General features: G+C 46.9%; 1 protein-coding gene across 1 annotated transcript in view; it reads left to right on the top strand.

The window, feature by feature from the left end:
• The window catches only part of C8B (complement C8 beta chain), a 42,672-nt gene extending 16,272 nt beyond the window's left edge, over nt 1-26,400 (top strand). The window contains exons 6-13 of the mRNA XM_059137381.1: nt 2,566-2,698; nt 4,696-4,893; nt 9,077-9,317; nt 11,121-11,249; nt 13,891-14,054; nt 21,043-21,196; nt 23,828-23,896; nt 26,084-26,400. Of these exons, the coding sequence (XP_058993364.1) occupies nt 2,566-2,698; nt 4,696-4,893; nt 9,077-9,317; nt 11,121-11,249; nt 13,891-14,054; nt 21,043-21,196; nt 23,828-23,896; nt 26,084-26,235 (1,240 nt within the window). The 3' untranslated portion in view covers nt 26,236-26,400. The remainder of the gene's footprint in view (nt 1-2,565; nt 2,699-4,695; nt 4,894-9,076; nt 9,318-11,120; nt 11,250-13,890; nt 14,055-21,042; nt 21,197-23,827; nt 23,897-26,083) is intronic.
• The last annotated feature ends 278 nt before the right edge of the window (nt 26,401-26,678 follow it).

Genomic DNA, 26,678 nt, shown 5'->3' with positions numbered 1-26,678 from the left:
TGAATGGCTAACAGACACACAGGAAAATGTTCATCATCATTAGCCTTCAGGAAAATTCAAATCAAAACCACATTGAGATACCACCTTACACCAGTTAGAATGACAAAAATCAGCAAGGCAAGAAACAACAGATGTTGGAGAAGTTATGGAGAAAGGGGAACCCTCTTACACTGTCGGTGGGAATGCAAATTGGTGCAACCACTTTGGGAAAACAGTGTGGAGGTTCCTCAAAAAATTAAAAATAGAGCTACTCTATGACCCAGCAATTGCTCTATTGGTTATTTACCCCAAAGATACAGAGGTAATGAGAAAAAGGGACACATGTACCCCAGTGTTCATAGCAGCAATGTCCACAATATAAAGAATGGAGACTCCCTTCAACAGAAGAATGGATAAAGAAGATGTGGTCCATATATACAATATAATATTAATCAGTCATCAGAATGGATGAATACATCATCATGGGTGGGACTGGAGGAGATTGTGCTAAGTGAAATGAGTCAAGCAGAGAATGTCAATTATCATATGGTTTTACTTCTTTGTGGACCATAAGGAATAGCATGGAGGACATTAGGAAAAGGAAGGGAGGAATGAAGGGGGAGAAATGAGGGTGGGAGACAATCCATGAGAGACTGTGGACTCCAGGAAACAAACTGAGGGTTTTAGAAGGGAGAAGCATGAGGGTATGGGTGAGCCTGGTGATGGATATTAAGGAGGGCATGGAATGTGTGGAATAGTGGATGTTATATGCAAAATATGAATCATGGAACACTACATCAAAAACTAATGATGTACTGCATGATGACTAATATAACATAATAAAAAAAGCACTCAATGTAATGGGACAACAGATACACAAATAATATCAAATATTTATCATAGGCTGGGCAGTGTTGAATACCTAACAAACATGGGCATATGTAATCCTCACAACAGCATGAAGCAGGAATTGTCCTTGTGTGAATTTTTAAAAAGTAACACACAAAGTATTTGCCCCAGGAGTACAAGTCTGTGATTCATCAGTCTTACATAGTTCACAGCACTCACCACAGCACATACCCTCCCTAATGTCCATCACCCAGCCACCCCATCCCTCCTACCCCTCTCTCCTCCAGCAACCCTCAGTTTGTTTCCTGAGATTAAGAGTCTCTTATGGTTTGTCTCCCTCTATGGTTTGGTCTTGTTTCATTTTTCCCTCCCTTCCTCTATGATCCTCGTCTTATTTTTTTTTTAAAGATTTTATTTATTTATTTGTAAGAGAGAGAGAGTGAGAGCGAGCACAGGCAGACAGAGTGGAAGGCAGAGTCAGAGGGAGAAGCAGGCTCCCTGCGGAGCAAGTAGCCCGATGTGGGACTCGATCCCAGGACGCTGGGATCATGACCTGAGCCGAAGGCAGCTGCTTAACCAACTGAGCCACCCAGGTGTCCCGATCCTCATCTTATTTCTCAAATTCCTCATATCAGAAAGATCATATGATAATTTTCTTTCTCTGATTGACTTCTTTTGCTTCGCATAATACCCTCTAGTTCCATACACATCATTGCAAATGACAATATTTCAATTTTTGATGGCTGCATAGTATTCCATTGTGTGTGTGTGTGTGTGTGTGTGTGTGTGTGTGTGTGTGTACATTCCACATCTTCTTTATCCATTCATCTGTCATCTAGACTCTTTCCATAGTTTGGCTATTGTGGACATTGCTGCTATAAACATTCAGGTGTACGTGCCCCTTTGGGTCCCTGCATTTGTATCTTTAGGATAAATACCCAGTAGTGCAATTGCAGGGTCGTAGGGTAGTTCTATTTTCAACTTTTTGAGGAACCTCCATGCTGTTTTCCAGAGTGGCTGCACCAGCTTGCATTCCCACCAACATTCCTTTCTCCACATCCTTGTTAACATCTGTCATTTATCTCACTGTGGTTTTGATTTGTGTTTCCCTGATGCTGAGGAATGTTGAGCACTTTTTCATTTGTCTTTGGTCATTTGGATGTCTTCTTTTCAGGAAACCAAGGTACAGAGAGGTTAGCTGGTTTGCCTGAGGTCACATTGCTAGGAAATGACAGAACAGGGATTTGACCCCAGGTATCTGACCCCAGAGTCCCTGTTCTTACATATTTTGCTTAACCATTCTCATATGGAAAGTATACACATATAGGGTAACCCCTGCTTGAGGGGACAGGCACAGGGTCTTAGGAAGGCCTCTAGCTTAGTGTTGGTCGAGGCTTCCCATGAGGCAACAACAGAGCTCAATCTTGAAAGACAAGTAAGAGACAAAACACTGAGCAGCTAGAAGGGCATTCTGGGCACAGGGAGCAGAAGCTCCACAACAGAGAAGGAGCAGAGCAGATTGAAGGAACAGCAAGCTTCTCCCAATGACTGGGAATAGGGTATATGATCATGGTCTGGAAGGGCCACGGATGAAGCCAGAAAGCTGGTTTGGACCACCTACCAAGGACCTTGAATGCTATACCAAGGAGTTTGGGTTTCCTGCATTGGAGTCCGCCAGTGAAGATGACATAGTCTGATGACCCTAACCTCCTCCCCCTTTCCATGCCTTCCCTGCAGGATAAATATGTTCACCAACAGATTTGAGGGCCCGGTCCTGGATCACAGGTATTACGCCGGTGGATGCTCCCCCCATTACATACTGAACACGAGATTCAGGAAGCCCTACAATGTGGAGAGCTACTCCCCACAGGTATGTGAGAACCAGGGAGCCTTTGCAGGGCAGTGGAGGGAGCACATACAAAGGAACCAGAGGATTAGTGAGACTCCATGTGTCATTGCGGAACACACACAGTCAGCATGTGGCTTCCTGGGGAGAGGGAGCATGCTCAGCACGGATAAACTGCTTTCCTGCGGTTACTGCCGAGCCCTCACCTATCAGAACCAGCATTCTGCTAAGGTTTTGAAGTCATAACGTGCTCTGTCCATCTAAGCCTGCGTTCCTACAGACATGCCCACTTCAAAGTAGAGCTCACAGGCAGTGGGAGGCTGGGACAGGCTCTGACCACACCACGCATGCGTGTACACACACACACACACACACACACACACACACACACACACACACAGGAGATCAAGGGAAGGACGTGGGTTCCAGGCCTGGCTCTGCCCCATCCCAGTCTTACTTTAGGCGGAGCTCCTTCTCCACACTGGGCCCCAGCTTCCTTGTCTGTGAGATAAGCAGGCTGGACTACATATGAGAGAGTAGTTTAGGAGAGTTTCTACTTTTTTTTTTTTTTTAAAGATTTTATTTATTTATTTGACACAGAGAGAGAGAAATCACAAGTAGACGGAGAGGCAGGCAGAGACAGAGGGGGAAGCAGGCTCCCTGCTGAGCAGAGAGCCCGATGTGGGGCTTGATCCCAGGACTCTGAGACCATGACCTGAGCCAAAGGCAGGTTAACCCACTGAGCCACCAGGCGCCCGAGTTTCTACTTTTAAAATCATGCAGTCCTGAGGGTTAGGTTACTACTTCCTCCTCCTCCCACTCTTCCTCCTCCTCCTCTTCTCCCCACACATACTTACTGGCCGAAAAAGAGACATAGACAAGCACAGCCTGCCCCAGCATGCCCACTGCCACCCACATGGTCTCTCCTTTCAAGGGAGGATCTCAGAGCAGCCATTTATCATCCTGGTTAAAGTAGCCCCCGACCTGCCAGGACACATGTCATAAGTTTCCTCTCTGCAGAGCCCGTGTCTTCTGAGGGCCGTGTCAAATGAAGTGTGTGTTTTCCCCATGTAGACTCCATCCCCAGAATGCGCCAATGGGAGGAAAAGCCATCGTCTCTGTGTTACACATGAAGAAACTGAGGCATATGAAAGTCAAGTTGTCACCCAAGGTTGTTCAGCTGGAAAACACGTTCTACCCCAGGCCATGCTGGGGATCCTTTCCTCAGCAGCTGAGTGTTTATGCAACCAGAAGCTGACATCTGGGGGGTGGAGTCCACTGGGGACGGGTCCCTCCAAGGCCATCCAGGCAGTGTCTTTGGCAGCTCCCCTATGCACAGAGCAATGAACACTGATTTTTGAGCAAACAGCTCTTCTACGTTCTCTGGAAGGCTCTTTCCCACCATGTCACTTCATTCCCACCTTTGACCAGACTTTGTCGGCAGTCGGCTGCTCTCTCCTTACGGCCTCCTCACTGGCCTGTCTCTCTGACCCCAGATTCATCCCCTCCAGTCCAACCCCTGTGTTTTACCAAAGGGAATTTCTAGAGGCTCAGCTATGCCCCTGTTAGCTCATCTTTGGATCAAGTCCAAATTTCAGAGCAAGTAATGCAGACACCTCAACATTTTGATGCCAGCACATTCCCTCACAACGCCTGTCCCTTCACATTCACTGTTGCATCTTCTGGGTCGACCACACCAGAATCCCAGCACTTTGTAGAACACATCCTGTTCATTTCCACCTACGTGCCTTTGCCTAAGCCATGTTCCCAAGCCCTCGGGAGAACCCAAGTCGAGCCCCCACCTGAGTTTTGCCCATAGTCTGTCTCTCCTCCTGGATTGGGAGCCATGGGGCTAGAGAACACAGTCAGCCTTGAGGTTTCTATATCCAGAGCCTCCAGTTGAGATCCTTACCATAAGAATATATTCTTACACCATAAGAATGCAAAGGGTATCTGTTGACTTGTATGGAACTGATGTGAGTCCAATGAAATAGAAAGCATTTTCTTTTTTCCTCCTTTAGACCCAAGGCAAATACGAATTTGCGCTGACAGAGTATGAATCGTACTCAGATTTTGAAAAAAATGTCACAGAGACCGAAGAAAGCAAGTTTAGTTTCAACTTTGGTTTTAAAATACCTGGAATAGTTGAACTTGGTATGAACTTGAAAGATGAAAATAGCAAACAATTTATTAGAAGAATCAAACGATTCTCTCACACTGTAAGTACCCTTTGTTGTTCTTTAATTTCTGTATATCTATTTGAGTTTTCATGCCTGGATGTGTCTTTATTCCCCATTACTACCAGACCTAGCAACGAGTTGTATTTTTGATATCTTGAAAATCTTCCCACAAAAAAAAAAAAAAAAACCCCCCCCCCCAAAAAAAACCAAAAACAAAAAAACAAAACAAAACAAAAAACCCAAAACAGCAAGGTCTTACATGAACTTACTTTTTAGAAAAGCCAGGCAGTGGTCTATAATTATTTTCTTCTATATTTGTGTTCTCTCACTTTCTAATAGAGTTTACCCCATGGTTTTCCTTTTTTTTAAAAGATTTATTCATTTAAGAGAGAGAGAGAGCACACAGTGGGGAAGAGGGAGAGGAGCAGGCAGACTCCCCACTGAATGTGGAGTCCGACGCAGGGCTCGATCCCAGGACCCGGAGATCATGACCTAAACTCAACGGACTGAACCACCCAGGCTCCCTTCCCCGGGTTTTCATTAAGGTTTAGATTGTAGCTTTTCCAGATCAGATAATCTCTGGAGGTGTTTCAGCCCCCAGCACTTTAACTCCTAAACGTTCTGTGGAAGCTCCCTCCAGAATGTCACCCCAGAACTCTTCTTCTCTGACTTCTCAGAGCATTTGTTGGGGTCAACTGCGCCATTGCACACCTGCTCCTCCTGCGTGTTTGCTGCTCCTTATCGCTTCCCTTTCCGGGTTCTAATCTCCCCACCTGCTCTTTATTTAATTCATGGCCATCTTCTCTTCTTATCCCTCGACCACGCCGGGTGATGACGACTTCCATTCTCCTCCCCTACCCCCATCCCCACCCCCCTGCCACCAGGGCAAGCTGCACGCCTTCCTCACTGTTTCTGACCTTCCTGTTATGCTTTAACCTGCACCGCACACTCTTACAGGCCTCATTACCTGAATTCCTCATGGACACTCCAGAGCAAGCTCTTCCTCCCCTATTTTCTCCATTAAATAGCATTTGTTTCTTTCCAATTTCCTAGGCAAAGCATTGCAGAATCATGGTTTGCTCTCTCTCTTTTCTTCATTTCCACATTATTGGCCACCAAATCCTTCGGTGTCACTCTCCCATATTTCTTTTTTCTTTTTTTTTAAAGATTATTTTCTTATTTATTGGCCAGAGAGAGACACAGCGAGAGAGGGAACACAAGCCTCCAGGGGAGTGGGAGAGGGAGAAACACGTTTCCTGCTGTGCAGGAAGCCTGATGCTGGGCTCGATCCCAGGACCCTGGGATCATGACCTGAGCCGAAGGCAGATGCTTAACGACTGAGCCATCCAGGCACTCCGACTCTCCAATATTTCTCAATCTAACTCTGGTTATATCTTAACTAGCCCGGACCTTGGCACCTCTTGCTTGGGCCCCCTGAAGGGTCTCCTTCTCCCGACTTCTCCTTCAGATGTATGTGCTGCCAGAAAGACGTTTCTAGGATACTAATCTAACCCTGTCACCTGCTCCCTCTTGCCTGTAAGATGAGGGTCAGAGCCCATGAGTTGGTGGAAGAGGAGTAATTGGACCAGGAAGTAATGGGATATGATGTCGGAGAAGCAGGTGACAGGCAGCCTTGGGGAACCTCAAATTCCTCAGCCAGAAAGGTGCATTTTGTTCTCTTGTCCCCGAGCGTTTTCAACATGAGTGCGATATGTTAGAAAATGGATCTGAGCTGACCATGGAGGAGATCAAGTCACCTGTGATGCTTCATAGGAGGAAAAAGTGGTGAAGGGAGCTCAGAAAGGTCTACCGACCAACAGAAAATGAGTAGTAAACGTTAACGCGATTGTTACAGTCTCTGCACGTTTTTCCTTACCTTCTAGGCTCTGATCCACTTGGAGGCACAGGCTGTTTCTTTTATTTTTGGGCTTAGGATGACACTTAGTAGGTGCCTAAGATGGAAATAGAGTGATGAAGGGTGGAACTGATGAGAAGGAACGTACTTCGTTGGGGAGCAAAAAAAGGGTGCCATCCGTTTACTCCTTTTCTCCTGCTCCCCACCGCCCCTCCCGCGTCCACCTCCCTGATTCAAACAGCCAGTTACAGTGTGCTTACAGTATTCTGGGTGTTAGAGTAGACTTGAGGCCTGGAGACAGATCCACTCTCATTCTTGCCTTCAAGCTCACAGTCTAGGGGAAGAGGCAAACATGTATGCAGGTAACTAATGATTAATATATGCATCGGTTGTAATACAGGAGGGTGCGTGCTCTGAAGGAAACAGCAACAAAATGCAGTGCTGTCCTGGAGAATGGAGTGCATGTCTGGGAAATTCAGGGATAGTGTCACACAGGCAGCAGCTGCTGAGCAGTTGCTTAAAAATATAAGTAGATGTGCATCCGGCAGAAAAGGCAGGGAAGAGCATTTAAGGCAGAAGGAATAGCATGTGCAAAATTGTGTTATGAAGAGAATGGCAGATTTGAGGAACAGTGAGAAGTTGGACTGATGCTGATGTAGGGTGTGGTGGTGGGAAATAGGAAGGTATGTATGGGGAGGCGTACTCACTACCAGGGGACAGAGTGGGAGTTCCTGTGTTCACAGTAAGGGAGCGGATTTTATTCGGAGACAATAATAGAGAGCCAATGCAGGGTTTTGTTTTAAGTCCAGAGGTACCTCATAACCCAGGCATACCTCAAAGATACTGCAGGCTTGGCTCCAAACCACTGCAATGAAGTGCATGTAAAGTGAGTTAAGCAAAGTTTTTGGTTTCCCAGTGCACACACGAGTTATGTTCACGCAATACTGCCGTCTCTTAAGTGTGCAATAGCATTATGTCTAAAATTACAATGGACATACCCTAATTAAAAATACTGCTAAAAATGCTAACCGTCATCTGAGCTTTCAGCAAGTCACCGTTACTGATGACCGTACCAGAATCATAATAAAGAAGATGTTGAAGTATGGCAAGAATCACCCGCATAGGGCACAGAGACACAAAGTGTGCAAATGCTGTCGGAAAACGGTGCCGACAGCTTTGCTTGACACAGGCTGCCACATACCTTCAGTTTATAAAAAAAACAGAGCATCTATGAAGGGCAATGAGACAAGGCATGTGTGGAATACTCCCAGAGTTTTAAGACATCAGCTCTGATTGGAGCAGGGGAGGCATGCTCGAGAAAGAAGGGAGATCCTCGGGAAGGCTTTTATCAACATCCGAGCAGGAGAGGACACCTACGGTATTTAGAGAAATCCCAGAGCACGGCTCCACTTGGAAGGGTAAGGAAGAAGGGAGAGTTGTGAGTCTCTGGGATAGGACTAGAACGAGGCGAGCGTCAGGTAGGGAGCAATGAGGAGCCTGGGCGGTTGGCACCACGGGAGCTGGCGTGGCCTTCTAGAACTGATAGGTCAAACTGGCTGTAAGTTTGAAGACTGGGGCAGAAGGTGCCTCGTGAATGCGACCTCTCTCTCGCATCGTCCTCCGCCTACACATCAGTGTAGGAACCTCTCACCTCGGATCCCTCGTACCTTCTGCTGCCTACGCTTCACCGAGCATCACCCTCTTTCAGTCTGGCCCCCACAGCGGGGGGCCGCAAATATTTCCTGTAAAGGGCCAGATAGTAAATAGTGTAGGCTCTGTAGGACCCTAGGGTCTCTGTCACAACTACTTACCGTTCTGCCATTGGGGGGTGACAGCAGCCGTGGAGAGTATACGAATGAAAGGGCGTGGCTGTGTTCCAGTGAGACTCCATTCATAACCCCAGTCACGTGATTCGGGGTGCAGGCTGTAGTTTGCTGTCTTGTCGTACACTACAGTGTCTCGCCTTCCTAAAACACCTCTTTGACTCACTCTCGAGAGGCCTTTCTTCAGAATCTGAAAAGAGGCTGCCTTGGCAGGCAGGTAGACCCCCCCTCCCCCAGAGTGGTCCTGGGTGCACTTGCTGCTCCTCTCCATGTCTGCCTCTGGCCGCTGACCCTTCTCATCGCCGCTTTGCCGCTCTGAGGGGGGTGAGTTAAGGGCAAGCTCTCCCACGCTGAAAGGACATCGAAATATTTACGAGAAACCAACCCTTGTCAAATAGGCCCATCTTCCCCCAAGTATCCTCAAGGAATCGTAAGAGTGATGACCCCAGGCCAAGAACGTCGGATGGCATTTGCAAAGTTCATCTTCTCATTCCAGATTCCTAACTTTAAAGGTCTGGTTTTCCCTTGTCGGTCTTTCATTTAGAAAAGCTCATTTCTGCATGCGCGCTCTGACCTTGAAGTAGCACATTACAGGCTGAAAGCCAGAAGCCTGATGCTCCATTACGAGTTTCTTCAGAGAGTCAAGCTGCTGCCCCTGGAGTATAGTTACGGGGAGTACAGAGATCTCTTCCGTGATTTTGGGACCCACTACATCACAGAGGCTGTGCTGGGGGGCATTTACGAATACACACTCATCATGAAAAAGGAGGCCATGGAGAAAGCAGGTACACGGCCCTGGGGACTGAGATTTTCCTGCTGGGGCCCATGTGAGCTCTGCAAGGTGGTAGGGAGAAGCTTCTCTTAGTTGGTGGGAGAAGAGGTACAGACTCTGCTTCTAGTTCACTTCTCCCTCTCTGCCTATAGTTTCACTAGCAGATCTCCCCTTTTTAATAACCTATTCCTGTGGGTCCTCTTCTACCCAACCCTCTGTCTGGGTGGTCCTCTTTTCTGTAACTATTGTCTCTAGACAGCATCCCCCTAGCTCTTGACTTTAGATGCCTCCAACATGTGGAACCCCCCCCCCCCATGTCTATTTCCACCCTGGCCCTCCTCCCTGAACCCAAGAGCTTACATCCAAACGACTCCTTGATGTCACCATTGAGACGTCCATCATCCAGCCCCACCTTACCATGCCCCAAAAGTCAACTTTCGCTTTTCTTTCCCAAATTTGTGTCTTCCATAGTCACCCACATCTCAGAATGGTTTTACCATCCATCCAGTGGCTCAAGCCAAAGACCTAGGAGTCAACCTTGACTGTATTTCCTTCTAGTCGATTAGCAAGTCCCATCAGTAAGTTTGGGGTGAAACCCAGGATTCTGCATTTCAAACAAATGTGACATGATGTCAGTGCTGTGGATCCATAAGCCACATTTTAAGTAGCAAGTTCCTAGATTATTACACTAGGCTCCAAACTAATATTCACCGCCTATTGCCCCCCTGAAGTCTCTTCTCCCTACACATAAAATTACAGGACTTTCGAACAATGGCAGGCCTAAGGTGTGACTCATGCTTCCCAATCCCATGTTCTTTCCTCCAACATGGTACTTGACAGCTGAGTTGCCCTGGGTCACACAGTTCACAAGGGCAGGCAGAGCCAGGGTTTGGTTATAAGTCCATTGTACTTGCAGGAGGACACATGGCATATGATGTATGTAAATTTAAGCCAGCGTGGCCCCAGTCCCACAAAGGTCAAAGAGAGCATCCTCCATCCCACTGGTTTCCAATGCACTTTTCATATTTCTGCAAATATGATCCTGATACAACATTGGTCACACTTACTTGACCACAGAAGCATTTTTTCTTGTAATACTAGTACAAAAATTACAAGAGATATTATCAAGAGATTTGTATTTCAAGGAATGTGTCTGGGGGAATACTGATGAACCCTAACACCACTAGAACAGCCCAGGCATAGACTTGCCCTCCTCTCCTTGCCTGGCCTCCAAGTGCCAACAAGTCACACCCAAGTTCTCAACAAGCCCAGGAGGGGAGGATGCCTTGTAGAGAATTAGGGAGGAGCAAGTGGGAAATGAGCCAAAATATGAATAAATAGGAGAAATTGGCCCCTTCTCTTTGCCAGGTCCTAGACTGACACTTTAAATGCATCACCTCAATTAATAAATGAGCAAGCTCTCTTTTCTATAGCCAAGCGTAAAAAAGAGAGGGTGAGCAGAAGTGGGACAGATGGTGGCAACCTAGATTCATGGAATCAGTCCCTAGAGGGTTGCTATCAGGAGCCACAATTTTAGAAAGCAACTGAGCGCTTCTGCTCTTTGGAGAGTGACAATGAGCCTCAGAGCCTCCAAGGACCCTGAGGGGGAAGTTGCTGTCCATCTCTCATGAGGTCTCCATGCTGATGTTAGCCTCTCCTCGCATTGAGGTCACCAAGCTAGCCACCCTTTTATCTGAACCTGATTCCGTGGGGCTCCCCTGACATCCAGGAAGGGCAAGGCCTTTGGAATGGACAACAGGAGAAGGGACTGGGTGAATTACCTCTAGGTCACGGGCCTTTCTCGTGCTTCCTTCAGATTACTCTCTTAAGCATGTCCACGCCTGTGCCCAGATGGGTTTTAGAGTCGGCGCTGCTCTTAAGGTGGCCTATGTCAAGCTCGGTGTGTCGATGGAGCTATGCCAGGATATTCTGAGAGAAATAGGAGGTAAGTGGCAGGCGTATGTGACTTCCATGGTCATCATCTTTCCCTTCCTCGCATCCCCAAAACTGAGTCACTCTCTAAGCCAAACACCGGATATTCTAAGACATTTCAATTAAAATAATGATTCATTCAGTAAAAACTTATTCAGCTCCTATGATACGCTGGACATACAAAAATGAATAAAATTGTATTCCTATCCCCAGGGCGCTCACACAAAGCGGGCGAACGCTTAAAGCAACAATGACAAGGCGGCAGTAAGCACCAAACCCAGTCTGAAGCGTCAGGACAGGCTTCCTAAGGGAGGGAGCTTTGGGACTGCCGCTCGAGGAATAAAGCAGGAACGTTGTTTTTAAGGCAGGAGGAAAATGACAATGGAAACTGACTCCGGGGGGCTGAGAGTTGGCCTATCTGGAGGTTGGAGGCAGGGGTGTCGGGGCCAGGTAGAGGAGGCGAGGGAGCAGGTGAGGATACTGGCCCTTCCCTGAGACAAGGGTGGGACAGAGACTAAAAGAGCATGTGAAGACGTAAGTCATGTAGCAGAGCCCACACGGCAGGGGAGCCCAGATTGGGGGCTGGCGTAGGGTCCAGGATGTAATGCCAAGTGTCCGGAAGCAGGAAACCTGGAGGTCATTCAAGGGAACTGGGAATCAGTGCAGCAGGTGGAGTAGGATAGGCCGATCCGCAAGGACTTCGTCCGTGACCTCCGCTGCATCCCGAGGAGCAAGCCTGCACCGGCTCTACTTCCTGAGCTTTGACCTGGGATGGAACGTGGAGAAAGAGTTCCCCAGCTACAACAAAACAAAACAACAAAACTGTAACTGCTGGTCTAGGACAATCGCTTGCACTGGTGACTGACGTCTGGTTGATACTGTTTATTTGCTCATTCTGGTGGGCCTGGGTTGGAAGAGACGTCCGGCCAGAGACGCATGCGTAGAACACAGGTGCTCTTGAAAAAAGACTTACGCGGTGCACAGCTGGCTCGTTCAGTGGGCCTTGCCCCTCTTATTCTCGGGCTTGTAAGTTCCAACCCCACACTGGGTAGAGAAATGACTTAAAACTAAAATCTTGAAAAAAAAAGTAAAGAATTAAGAAGACTTGTAAATTAACCCTCTTTCCCTCTACCACCCTGCATGGGTCCCTTGATAGAACATTGCCCAGGACCCCGGAACCCTTGCTAACTACAGCTGCTCCGTCCCTTTTGGTGAAAACACCATTCTCACTTCCGTGTTAAACTCATTTTTCCTGTCTTAATAGTTTTACTGCCATATGTATCCCCGACAAATACAGCTTAGTGTTGCTTGTTTTGGTTTTATTTTGTTTTAAAGATTTTATTTATTTATTTGACACGCTCACACACAGAGACAGAGAGAGCACAAGCAAGAGAAGCAGCAGAGGGAAAGGGAGAAGCAGGCTCCCTGTGGAGTAGGGAACCTGGTGCAGGACTTGATCCCAGGATCCTGGGATCATGACCTGAGCCCAAGGCAGACGCTTAACCAACTGAGCCACCCAGACACCCTTGTTGCCTGTTTTTGAACTTTATATGGATGGGATGTGATCTTTTCAGTTCTGGGTGTTGGTTGTCTTTTTTTCCCATTCATCGTCATGTTTTTGTGTACAATGATAGTCTCTGTTGCTGCATAGTATTTATTGTATGAATACAACACTTTGTCCATGCCACTGTTGGATTTGGGTCACTTCCTGTTTTGAACAAGTACAGTCACTGGGGCTTTGAACTTTTTTCTGCAGCCGTCTGGTACACACATGCAAGGGTTTCCCAGAGCATGCACTGCAAGTGGGATTATTGGGTTGTAGACTGCGTATTTTTTCTGGACTAGTTCCAGCAAAACTGTTTTCTGCAATGCTTGTACCGCTGTGCACCCGTCAGTGGTGTGCAAGACTCCCTGTCTGTGGTCCTCAGGTGTGGTAGGCTCAGGGCTGAATGGTTCCTCGACACCACCTCTTTTGGCATTGGGTCCATGGACAGATGAGAATGCGAAGATTGAATGATATGCTTGAGGGCTTTCTGGGAAACTCTGTGAGAAGTCAAAATAACCATTTCCTAGTAGACACTCTCTAGAGGGTATCTATCACATATGAAGCCCAGCCTTTACAAATGTTCCCGCCTCTGTTATCGCATACACAGAAACACTTTAGCTAGAGCTCTGCAGCATTACCAGGATAAACCTTTTTATCCTTAATGCCTAAAATTTCTTATCTGCAAGTAAGTGAGTAAATACATGTACAACAATTAGATTACAGGCTGACACATGAATGATCACTAACTCATCTCCCTGTCGACCTACATACCTATCTATGACCCATCTATCCATATATCTGTATATATATTTATACACGTGTGTATATATTTATCTGTCCATCAGCTCTCTATCTCTCATAGACTCAGTGACATTTATAGATGTCCCTTCCTTGTCCTGCCCCCAACTTAGGTCCAAAAGATTGAAAGAGCTGCCTTTTGCCCTTTGCGCCATGACTTCCTCTGCTGGTAGGAAGCCACCTTGTCCACCGGCACCTGCGGGATGAGTTTAATAAATATTGCGGTAATTAGGTAATTGATTGGGTGGCAGTAAATTCCAAGGTGCTGGAGTGGGTCCCTTGACATGCCAGTTCTCTGTGTCCATTCCAGAGAGAAATAAGAGAAACACCATGGTGGAAGACTTGGTGGTCCTTGTGCGAGGAGGGGCCAGTGAGCACATCACCACTCTGGCCTACAAGGAGATCCCGAAGGCAGAGCTGATGCAGGAGTGGGGAGATGCGGTGCAGTACAACCCAGAGGTCATCAAAATTAAGGTACAGCTGGGGACGCCTGGGTGGCTCAGTCGGTTAAGCATCTGTCTTCAGCTCAGGTCATAATCCCAGGGTCCTGGATCGAGCCCCACATTGGGCTCCCTGCTCAGTGGGGATCCTGCTTCTCCCTCTCCCTGCTGCTCCCCCAACTTGTTTGTTCTCTTTTTCTCTCTCTGACAAATAAATAAATAAAGTCTTTTGAAAAAATGCCCGGGGCTTGGGATACAGAGCTCAATAAGACCCATGCCCTAATCTCGAGGCACACACATTAGAGTGGATAATTCATCTGGATTGGACCAATAACAATACACTGTTCAGCACCAGCTAGAGACCCTTGAGTCCCTCCCACTCAGGCCACCCAAGTTGCTAAAGGAAACTCACCATTGGCTTCTAATTCCAGCCCTCTGAAATTGATAGGGTTTCCATTTCAGCAGAGAGCCACCCTTTCCGTTATTTATTTTAGCTTTCATTCATTCAGCCAACAAATAGTTGTTAAGTTCCTGTGATGTGACAGGAGTTAAGACACTGGAGGAGAACACAGGAAGCTGTGAGGACAAAGCCTGTGGCACATGCCGAGCTGTAGGACACATCCAGGCACGGCCGTCTGACAGGACAGGGTGGTACCTCATGGTGATTGCTGACATTTCGAGCACCTTCTACATCCATGACGCTCTGCCAGGGGTTTTAGGAGTATTATCTCATCAAATCCTCATGCCTTTGTGGATTGCATACGCTGATTTCCATTTTGTGGTGGATGAAATTCAAGGTCACAGAGGTTGCGTCTGTCTGTGGCTGCTGGAAAGCCTCTGTGAGGTCTGGACCGGAGACTTTGACTTCTTCCCTCCCCTCCAGATTTTGCTGTGGGTTTGGTGAATAGCAATGAATGATCCCAACCACCTGTTGCCCACATAGGAGCAGTTTTGCAGCCTTAAACTAAGAAGATGTTTGCTTGAACAAGACTGTCATACACCTCAGTGGTTGTGAGTCCTTGCCTATGGGAACTTCTGCACAGGGTCCACGTTCTATCCTCGGCCAAGCTTTTCTTGCTGTTGTCTGTACAGTCACTGGTTGTCTGGCATCCACCACACCCCTGCCCCACGTCACTCCCAGAGGTTTAGTCTTGCTGCCAAGGAGAGGTGATGAGGGACTGGAGCTCCTGACAGGAAGCTCTGTAGTTCCCAACCCTGGCAGCTTCCCACAGTGTTTTTACTTGTATGTCAAATGTACAGTTTCTGCAGAACAAGAAGTCTGCCATTCAGATCCTCTGCTTGGCTATGTGCTCAGTAGTGACACTTAGGGTATAGCCGCTAACAAGCACCTAGGAGGATAAAGTCAGCCAAAGGTTGTAGGCAGCTCAAGAGAAATCTGGGATTGGCAAGGTTGTGGTGACATTGCGTGGTATCACAGATGGGCGTGGGAGTGAACAGAGTTCAAGAGAAAAGTAAATCCCTGGCCTTTACATGTCACTTATAGTTGACTTGCATCTTTTCCCTAAAACTGAGAATTAATGGAGTTTTCTTTGGTTATCCACCTAAATAAGTTGGGTGTGTCAGTCTGGGCATTGGGAACATCAGGTGCCAAGCATGTGATGTGATTATGGGACTGTGGGGGGAGGGGAGAGAGAGAGGGAAGGAGGAAGAGAGGTAGGGCGGGTCAGCATGCTAAACACCTGAGGCAGACTGGTACGTTACCCTCAGAGGTGCCGCGCTCTACCGAAGGCTAGTGGCTTCCCAGTCTGCGTGTGATACAGGGAAAAGTATCATAGCCACTATCAGTGTAGTGCTGGGAAGGGCTGTGTGGGCGGCCGAAGAGAAAGATGAAAGACTCAGAGATGTGTTCAGGAGCTGGAGAGGAGAGATGACTGGAGGCTCTTAAAACCTTCCTTTGTAAGTCCCGGACCTGAATTAGAAATGTACGATCTGGGCATCCCACTCTTGCACACACTCTTCCTGTCAGGAGAAAACTGCAGATGCCTTCACATTATCCCCCCATAATTCTCTGCGGAGTCAACTCACCAGGTGGAGCAGCGATTACTTTCCAGGACAGCAGAGGCCACTAGGTCAGCAATTCCTAGACACCAGCGTGTTGGCTGGGGCTTACAGCCATAAACCGTGCTTGAAAGATCAAGACCCGAAACACGATTCCTGTAGGAGCTGGGTGGATGGGGAAGAAGAACACGGAAGAGCCCATTCCCACTGTTTACTGGTAAAAATCCATCCTCAGAGAAATGGCTCTTTGCTCAAAGGACTAAAAAAAAAAAAAAAAAAAAAAAAAAATAGCAGTGATACATAAAGAGAGTCCCAAACACCAAAGGTTGAAATTACGTTCAAGACGTAGAAGAAGAGCCTCCATCGAAAAGTGGGAAAATAGAAGTCAATTGCCTTTGCTTTGTGTTTATAAGAAGATTTAAGAAAATGAACTAAGGAAGTCAAAAAAAAGGAAGCTGAGCTATTGAGCCCTCATCAGCTGAGAAAGGTAGTGGCTGACTGTAGGAAGCCCCAGGCACAGTGGCAGATGAAAGCCTACATTAGAAACTGTAAAGAACAAATGGAGTCATTGATGTGGAACGCACTGTAAAAGTGTTCTTATGCAGAAGCAGAAGACCAAGAGATGAAAGCAATGACGTAAGAGAAATATTATGGAAGGAGAGTACAGAGGGAGACGCCAAAAGCCCAAGGACTTCTTCCTGAGAAAGCAGCATGATAAGAAAGTGAAGGGTTGACAGATTGGGCAAGTGAAGAGGCAGGACGTCCAGTTAAATTTGAATTTCAGACAAATAATAGGTAACTTTTTACTAAAACCATCCCCCAAATATTTCACAGGACATCCTTGTACTATACACATATTTGTTGTTTATCTAATATTCAAATTTAGCTGGACATTTTTTATTTGACTGGCAACCCTAGTCACCTACTCTACCATCCATGTACATTTCTATCAGTAGTCAGGGTGGCTGAGTTGCGGTTTAAGGTCCAATGGCTGGTGGAGAAGCCATTGTACAGAACTCGGGCATTGCCCAGGGTAGAAGGAAATGATATAGTGAGTGATGCTCATGTAGAGGTCAGGAAGGACTTGGTTATGCTGCAGTAAAAATGAGAAGTCCCAAATCTTAGTGGCTTAGTACATCAAAACTTTATTTCTCAATCACACAACATGTCCAACGCATATTAAAGAGGAGGTTATTGGCAGTGCTCCTCAGCCCCCAGGTGATGGAGGCTTAATGTGGTCATGTGCTCCCAAGATCACCGCAGCGGTGCTAAGGAAGGGGAAATGTCATCTCACTCTGTCCTAAAAGCTTCACCCAGGAAAAGACCCTTCCTCTGCTTACTCGCCACTACTTGCAAACCTGCCCTTCAGGAGGTCAGGGGATCTCAGCCCTACTAGGTACCCAGAAAGAAAACCAGCTCATCATTAGCTGGTAACCAGTGATAATCACACCTTTCTAATGGGGTGATTATCTAAAGCAACGTACTCAAAGATTCTAGAAAGACAAATGATTCTGACTGAGAGAAGGTTTAAAATACAGAGGTTGTGGTCACCTTGCCTGGTAAGAAAATGTCACACTTGGGCTGCTAGATCTCACCCCCAAAATAAATTGTGAATTTCAAATAGGGAAACCATGAGTATAAGTAAATGACAGCTAACACACCAAAAAAAAAAAAAAAAAAAAAATTGCCACAAGTGAAATTCTTAATGTACAAGGAGTGATACAATTTGTAAGAAAGACACATCTCAAAAGAAATAGACAACTTTCAGAACTATGATGGTGAATATATAGGCAAAATGTTTCACTTTTCTAGGAATAAAAAATGAAAATCAAACTAACAACATGTTTTACCCATCAAATTGACAATGATTAAAAATCTATAATACTCGATGTCACTGAGAGTGATGAGATGGACACTTTTATAAAATGAGTTGAGAATAGAAGTTGATATAAGAGTTTAGGCGAAGAATGTAACCATCTATAGCCAAAACATTAGAAATGTTTATAGCTTTTGATCCAAAACCTCAAATGCAATGATCAACTAAAGGCATCATTTTAAAAGTTGGCAAAGATGTATATATAAAAAGATACCTTCTTTTATGTTATTTGTAGTAGCAAAAGAAAAGAAGAAAAAGGAAACAAAAACCTAGTAACAAGAGAAGAGATGAATACCTTGTAGTTCATCTGTACAACAGGGTTCTAAGCGGTCCTAAAAAAAAAAATCATTTTATCAAAGAATATTGAATGGCATGGGAAAATGCTCATAACAGGATATTAAGTGAGGTAAGTGGAAAACACAGCAGCCCTTCTCTTATGCCACCAACCTGTTATAAATACCTGCCCATTTATCCAAAAATATACACTGACAGGACACAACCCACAATGCTAACAGTTCGAATCCTTTTCTGCCACTTACTGACGTGTGACTCTGGTCTATCTGTTTAACTTTGCTGTGCCTCAGCCTTTTCCTCTGTAAAATGGGGAAGGCAACCTTCCTCATGGGATTGTGGTAAAGACTAAGTTAGATCATGTATGTATTTAGTTAAGCACCTAATAACTGCTGCCAGTATAATAATTAAGTGTTATCATTAAGAATGGTGATCACCTGGGGCTCCTGGGTGGCTCAGTCAGTTAAGCATCTGACTCTTGATTTTGGCTCAGGTCATGATCTCAGAGCCATGAGATCCAGCCCTGCATCGGGCTCTGTGCTGGGCATGGAGTCTGCTTGAGGATTCTCTCCCTCCCTCTCCCCCTTGCCCTCCCCACTCACCCTCTCTTTCTCTCTATCAATCAATAAAATAAAGAAGGAGAAGAATGGTGATTACCAGGGTCTATTACAGGGAACCATGTGAAATTTAATAAATTTTGAGCACCGTCCCTTTGCTACAATATGATAAATAAAATTTTCACAAGGGCAAGTGTGCTTAGGACCCAATGATCAATATGAAGAGGGAAGACTGTGTATTGGGGGGAGAAATAAGGGAGAAAGAAGGAAAGAGAGAGGAAGAAGAGAAGAAAAGAGAGAGAAAGAAAGATGGGCGGGGGTAGGGCCATCAAATGAAAGAAGGGACAATACTCCCTACTACGGTAGAACAAAAAGGGAGGTGTGGAATCCAGGGGTCGCTGCTGCATCCCAAGGCAAACCGTGGTCTGCAAACTTTGGAGAACACCAGCACAGAAACAGGAAATAGGAATAATGAAGCCATTTTTATCAATAATGATCATGAACTAGTAAGAAAAACAAAAGCTTTGGTTCAGATTCCTGGCTGTGACGTTGTTCAAGTCACTTAGCCTCATCTGAAAGCAGCGCTAACCATTGCTACCTCGTGAGGACAGAGTCAGATCACGTCAACCCCCAGCCCCAGCTGCTGGTGCGCAGTACACGTCGGAGGTTTATTCCGGCTCTGCCTCTGACTTGCTCTCTCTCCTGGAGCCAATCTCAGTGCTCATAGGAGAATGCCTGGGGGGTTAAAGGCAGCCTTTCAGGCAGTGAATGCAGATTGTCGCAGGAGCTCACACTGGTGAACAGCAAACTCCCCACTCCCCCCCACCCCGCCCTCCCCAACGTGTGGCCAGCAGGCTGGACTGTTTCGCAAACCGCCTCTGGATCAATTCATTGACCACAAAACGGTGAGACAATGGGACCACCAAGGGGCCTTGCTTTGCCCACTGGAGCGAAGGTCAGCATCAGATGCATTAAGAAATGGAAGCAATTTTCTTCCCACTGGAGGCTTCTATTAGGCATGATTGCCTGCATTTAGACAGACCCTAAACTCTCCAGTGCAGGATTAGGGCAGGATCACAAACGAAATCTGGAGAGGAACCTGGCCCTGGAGCTGAAACTAGGGGCAAGAGGTTCCAAAACATTTTTAACTACTCCTTTGCACTTTGCCTCAGACTTTTCCTAGCCCATCAGCACCACCACACTGGTCTGTGGCTTCCACTTGTGAAAACACTGCCATGTCCGCAGGAGACCAGCAGTGCTCTCTTTTCATCTAGGTCCCTGCTGTCCACCCCCTCTCGTCCTGGCCAGCTGCTGTTGCCCTGGTGAGGCCTCCCATCCCCCATTCATTGGCCCATCCACTTTTTTTTTTTTTTTTTTAAAGATTTTATTTATTTACTTGAGAGAGAGAGAGCACACGGAGCCCAATGCGGGACTCGATCCCAGGACCCTGGGTTCATGACCTGAGCCAAAGGCAGACACTTAACCAATTGAGCCACCCAGGTGCCTCTCCCACCCACTTTTATTAGCTGTTCTCACAACCCTTGGGGCTGGACCCCAGAGATACAGAGCTGAGAGTATAGAGCCCTGATTTTCAGCAGCTTATCTTCTAACTCAAGAAGGAAAAAGGGAGATTTCAACTCATTTAAAAAAATGAATGACTGCAAAGGAGCAAAGAAATAGAATGTGTATCAGTTGAACAGGGGGTTGTATGCTGAGCACTTCATGATGGGAAGGTTTTCTGTGAACTTTGGAGCTCAGGGAAAGGCTTCATAATGGTGGCTCTTGCACAACCTGAATGATTTTGCCAGTTTTGTTAGAGGAGGCGATGTTGGGACAAAGCTATAATAGTTTCAAAGAGTGTCTTGAAAAATCACCTCCTCTTCCCCACCAAAGACAGATTAACTGCCTGCTCCTCCCCCCACATTCCAAGTTTGCACAAGCCCTGTAATTGCTGTGCTGTAAGCACCGGTTACTATGTATCTCTCTCTCTCTCTCTCTCTCTCTCTCTCTCGGGATTCCTGTGGATTTCATCTTACTCATTACTTACATTTAATGCTTGGCACTTGGGAGGTATTCGGTAAGAGTTGACCTGAACTTGAGTTTATTGGTGGATATGTGGTGGGATGGGGCATCCATCTACACACTGGGGCATCCGTCCAGTGCCAGATGAATCCAGGCATCTCCAGGCACCAACTCCTTGCTCATTCCTGTGGAACCTTGCTTCTGCCTTCTATCTGATGAACGTTTTCTGTTGAAACGCCTGCCTTTCTGCTCCCCAGACAGAGCCTCTGTATGAATTGGTGACGGCCACAGACTTTGCCTTCTCCAACACAATAAAGCAGAACATGAAGCAGGCTCTGGAAGAGTTCCAGAAGGAAGTCAGCCCTTGCCACTGTGCTCCCTGCCAAGGGAATGGATTCCCTGTCCTGAAAGGTACCATTTCCCCGCAGCTGGCGTCCCTGTGGACGACATCATCTGGAGGGGTCTGTGCCAGGGCCAGAACATATCATCAAATCAGCATACCCTCCAGGGTATCTCAAGAAGAGTTCTAGGTCAATCCCTAGTCCTCTTCAGAGGCCCCAAGGACTGTCATAAAGCCCTCTTCATTTTCTCAGAGGGAAAAAAAATAGCCCCCCAGACATTTAGAGCCTCTTAAAACTGAGCTTCTCCACTCTGATCAGGCATTAGAACTCCCTGAGACCTGCAGAGCTACTGACGTTCAGGCCCCCACGTGGATCATATGAGTCTCGAGAAGGCCCTTCGTTAGGATGGGTAAGACTTCTCCAGGTAGTTCTAATCTGCAGCCAGGCTAGGACTCGCACCTGCCCAAGTCCCCCCCTCCCCGGAGCACAGTGAGGTGAGATAGGACCCAGGGGCCCCCTGGGCTCAGGTGCAGTTCCTAGGTGGAGAGCACAATGTCCCTCTAAGGCAGTCTCAGCCCGGGCTGCAGGGGAGAATCCTGGGCCTCAACCTGGAACACTTAAAGTGAATCACTGGGATTGGCCTTTGAAAAAGCCCGCCAGATGATTGCCCTGTGGAGTCGGGGCCGAGAAGCCAATCTACAGCTGAATTCACTAGCCCACAGGATCCATGACTTCATGAGCTTACAAACGAGTGGGTGGGCTAGAGCTGAGCAAAGAGTTACCCTGAAGTGTACCGAGCATTAGAACAAGGGTCAGTCTATCTCCCAAGAAGTCAAAATAGGCAGCTAAGTCGTGCTCCTCTGGCCACCTGAATACCTAAGTTCTAGCAGCATAAAACTGAAGGACCAGGCTGAGAAGGTGCCATCTGGAACGAAGGGGAGGGGATGGACTTGGGGCAATTCTCTGGGCCAAAGAAGAGGCCCTGGGCTCTGCACGTCCTGACCTACACATAGTGAGGAGATTGGGGATGGAGGGAGTGACAGCAAGGATGGGTCTCTTGAACTTGATCCCTAACTTTTGAAAGGGTCCATAGACAAAAGGACGAGACGGATACAAAGCGGAAGTTAAGCAGGGCTTTATTTCGCGCCAAGCATCGAGAATCAAACTGACCCACCAGGGCCGTCTCTTGCAAAGAGGCGACCCCTCCCAGTCTCACAGACTAACTTTGAGTAAAGGCCATGTGGTTGAGCCTGGCCACACACAGGTGGCCAATTGAATTACAATTCACCCCATGATAGTCATTTAATGCAGCCTATGATCTTGGCTGGAATTGGTGCCTTTGTAGGGCGCCGGATAGGCGGGGCTCACACTCCTTGGCAGGTAATCCGTGCGCTTTCCCTTGATTGGACGTTTCCACCTGGCCTGGCTCATCCTTGGCAGGTAGGGAGGTAATACGTACGCTTTTACTGATTGGACATTTCCACCTGGCCAGACACGTCCTTGTATGTGGGCTCCCTTATCAGGGGCTGGTCAGTCATATTTCACCAGTTCTGTTTCTAAGCGCTTTTCTCTTGGGGGGAAGGGAAAGGTTCAATCTAAGTTTATTGCATAAACAACAAAATGGCTCGCTCTGGCTAAGTAGGGCCTTACACTTTAAGGATCATATCTGGGGCCACTGCCATGGGCAGAGCAAATTTGCAGTTGGCTGAGGCGGGGGATCTTATGCACTTGTGGTGATGGCTGAGGAAAAATCCAGTCCAGCAGGAAGCCAAAATAAGGTATACAGAGCAACTGGGTACAGCAGATCCCCACCCAGCGGGGGAGCCGCCTGGAGTTAGGACAGAGCCAACTCAACAAAGGGGACACAGGAGAAGACTCACTCCCAACAGATTGAGGAGTATGTGTCTAGCTTCTTGGACAGGGTGGATGGAAGCAAGGCAGAGATAGTGAGAGCCTAAGGTTGGGAAGTTCTGCCATCAGAATGGGGACCCCCCCAAGTGGGGGAGTGGTCAGCAAGAAGTGGGGTCAGCCCATCAGCTCAAGGTCTTGATCTAGAATTGCTGAAATCCCCATGCCTTTGTGTGAACCCAGAAATTGGAAGCCACCTGAAGATGTGCACTGGTGTGAGGGAGACTATGAAGCCAGAGACTGGGGTGCTTCTGGGCCTAACTTAAGGTGATCCTATGAAGGGATTCTGTGGGACCCAGATGAGAGTAACTCCCAGGTGACAAGTTACAGGTTAGCATACGGAATAACTTCCAAAGGATCAGAATTGGCCAAAGGTAGGATGAGATTTCTAAGGACAGTGAGTTTCCCATCACTAGGAGTGTTCAAGCAGAGGCTGGACAATTAAATGCATGGGGGCGAAATTGAACACCAATGACCAATGGCCCCAGTGACCTGTAATGTAGCTTCTAGCACTGGAAACTTACAAGGCTAGGTCAAATGTCGGCTCAGAGTAATTTTCCTCAGGAATGCTGTGTGAATCTTCATGATGGTAATAAATACCCTTCGTGAGCAAAGAGCCCTTAAGGAAGGAGTAGGTATTCTTGGCCCTGAACCTTTTTCTCTGAAACCATTCAACTAAATGTTTCTCCTATTTTAATCTAATGGCAGTGTCACCACTGTAATGAGGAGGGCTGAACTCGGGAGTTCTGTTTCACATGGTGTGAGTCACGTTCTCTCTGCATTGTCTTTCCAGAATCCCGCTGTGAGTGCATCTGTCCTATTGGAGTCCATGGCACAGCCTGCGAGGTCACCCATGAGAAAGGTAAGCAATCTTTGAGAATTGGTCAAAAAAGGGAAATCTGGGGAATTCCAGGGTATAATTTAAAAGGGCATAAAGAGCACTGGGGATGTCAGGTTGGGAGCTGGGTACTATGAAATTTCCATCCTGGCTCCTGATTTTATAATTCATTATTTTCACACCTAAAAGTGCTTTGTGTCATAGGACTATCAATGCATGGAATTTGCAGGTTATTTCTTTGAATCATTCTGGAATGCTTACCTTCCTTTTTTTTTTTTTTTAACTGAACTCCTATTCAGCCCTCAAAATCCAGCACAGATGCCCTTTTTTGGTAGAAGTTCTAACTCTCCACCCCTGAGTAAAATTAGTTAATTCCTCCCATGTACTCCTTAGCACTTTAAACATATGCCTATTATAGCTCTTAGCATATTATATTTTGCATTGTGTCTGTCTGCCTCCCCTCTGTGTGTAAGCAGAGATCATGTTCCATTTATCTCTGTGTCCCTGTGGCCCAGCATAGTTGCTCAGCAGTAGGGGCTGAATTAACAAACAAAAGACTAGGCTATCATTAAGATCCTTCCCAGCTCTCAGATTCTTTGGCCAGTCTATTATCTGAGTTCTCTACATGCTCGCAGCCCTGACTCCTCCTTCCCTTCCCTTCCTTTTCTTTTTGGTGATACCATTAAAAAAGGAAACGATGCATCCAGTAAAAACAATGTACTACTATGTATTGGGCACCTTGCTGAGTGCTCAGACTCAGTGTGGGTTCAAGTTTCACATCTGTCATTCAGTAACTGTGACCTTGAGCAACTTATGTGACTGCTTGGTGCCTCAGTTTCCTTATCTGTAAAACGGGGATGATGGAATTAACTACCTACTAGAGCTGTCTTGGGTTTCACCTGAAACCTCTATAAAGCCCTTGGGAGGAGGCCTAACACATTGTAAGGGCAAAATAACTGTTGGTTAGTTTGTTTCAGAGCAAAATGAATCATGTCACTTCGTATTTGACATACATTAGATCCTCTGGTCCTCACCATAACATCACAAAGTAGGTACTATCAATATCCCCATTTTACAGATGAAGAAACTGAGGTGCTTTGTAGGTCACTAATGAACTTGCCCAGTGGTCACACGGTAAGAGCAAGACCACAGGTTCAGGTCCAGTGTGCCTGCCACAGCCTTTGCTCTTGACTCCTGCCTGCACTATTTCCCCCAGTGAAATGCGAGGATTGTTCTAACCCACCCCACCCCCTGCCACCACATTGCAACCAGGCCCCACACAGGGCTATGCCCCCAGCAGGTAGTGCACAACCACAGGATTTCTCCTGGTTGGAGGAGACCCTGGACACCTCCTACTGGAACCTTCTCATTTTATGAGTGGGCAGGCCCAGAAGTACTAAGCAATGCATGGGGAAGGATAACTGCCCATCAGAGACTCCGACAGATGCCTGATACATTGTGGTGGAGAGAATCAGTCACTTGTCAGTGTCATCAACAACTAAAAAAATCCTCAAGGGGAAGGCAAATAACGGGAAGGGGAGAGTGCCGTGTCTGTTATTACTTCATATAACACACGATGCTCGCCGATCACAGAGCTCCTAGTTTATACATTGACAAGAAGCAAACCACCCAGCATCCTGTCACTAAGAAGTGACTAAGCTGAGAGCCAGTCATGCAACAGACGTTTACCAAGGCCTCCTATGTGCCAGCTTAGGTGTGAGGGTTCAGTGGTGAGCAAATCAGGTAAAGAGCCCACCGTCATCGAGACTGCTGTTCAGCAAGAAAAGACCTACATCATTTGAATTGTCCCAGAAACACATTTAAAGTTTTGTTTAAACAAAACAAATGTGTTTTGTTGTAACTGCTATAAAATGGCCGGCGAGAGCTTAAAATATGAAGAATTGGTGGGGAGTTAGAGGTCAGGGCAGTTTCCCTGCAGAAACAACCCTCTACCTGAGATCTGAAGGCCGAATGCGATTGACCAGATGAATAGAGGAGGAAAGAGTATTCTGGACCAGGGAAACAACATCTGCAAAGGCCCTGTGGCAGAAGGGAGTGTGGCAAGTACCATGGTGTGCAAGAAAGACAGCTCACTGAAGGGAGGATTTGAGAGCTGACTCCCAAAGCCTTTTGGCTTCTACCCCCTACCCCTCCATAGGGCACCAGGTCTAACAAGGGCTAATCAGTGTTCACTGACCTTCTTTCTTCTAGATGTCCCCATTGATGGGAGGTGGAATTGCTGGTCAGACTGGTCTCCATGTTCTGGAGGACATAAAACAAGACAAAGGCAGTGCAACAATCCACCTCCTCAAAATGGAGGCAACCCCTGTGTGGGCCATGCTTCAGAAACACTTAAATGTTAACAAAGAAGTGCTTCTTCCTACCGTGGGCTGCCCCCTGTGAGAGCTCTGAGCCCTTAGGAACTCAGGCCCAGTTACCTCCTACCCACTCCCACCGGGGGCCAGCCCAAGGGTAGAGGGCGGTGCCATTCAGGGGGATTAAAATAAAAATGTTATTTGCAAGATGTACATGGATTGAACTAAGAGTGAGTTAACCATGAACTACAGGTTCCTTAAAGGCGTAAGAATCTCGGTCATGCGCCCTTTGCTCATCTGTCTACCTTTGTTCCACTCACGTGCACTTACCAGCTAGGAACCGTGTTAGGAGCTGTTCCCATGGAAGTCCTTCCGTCTAGAACAACTGGCATAGAGTAGGTGACCAGTAATGAATCAGTGACTAGATATGAAGTTGTTCCTCCCTTAAGGACTCCCTGGACTCATGCGGTGACAACGGCGGTGAATATGTA

This window comes from Mustela lutreola, chromosome 10 (assembly GCF_030435805.1).
Source record: "Mustela lutreola isolate mMusLut2 chromosome 10, mMusLut2.pri, whole genome shotgun sequence".
Lineage (NCBI taxonomy): Eukaryota > Metazoa > Chordata > Mammalia > Carnivora > Mustelidae > Mustela > Mustela lutreola.
Note: the sequence above shows the minus strand (reverse complement) of the source record. Positions and strands in the feature narration are given on the sequence as shown.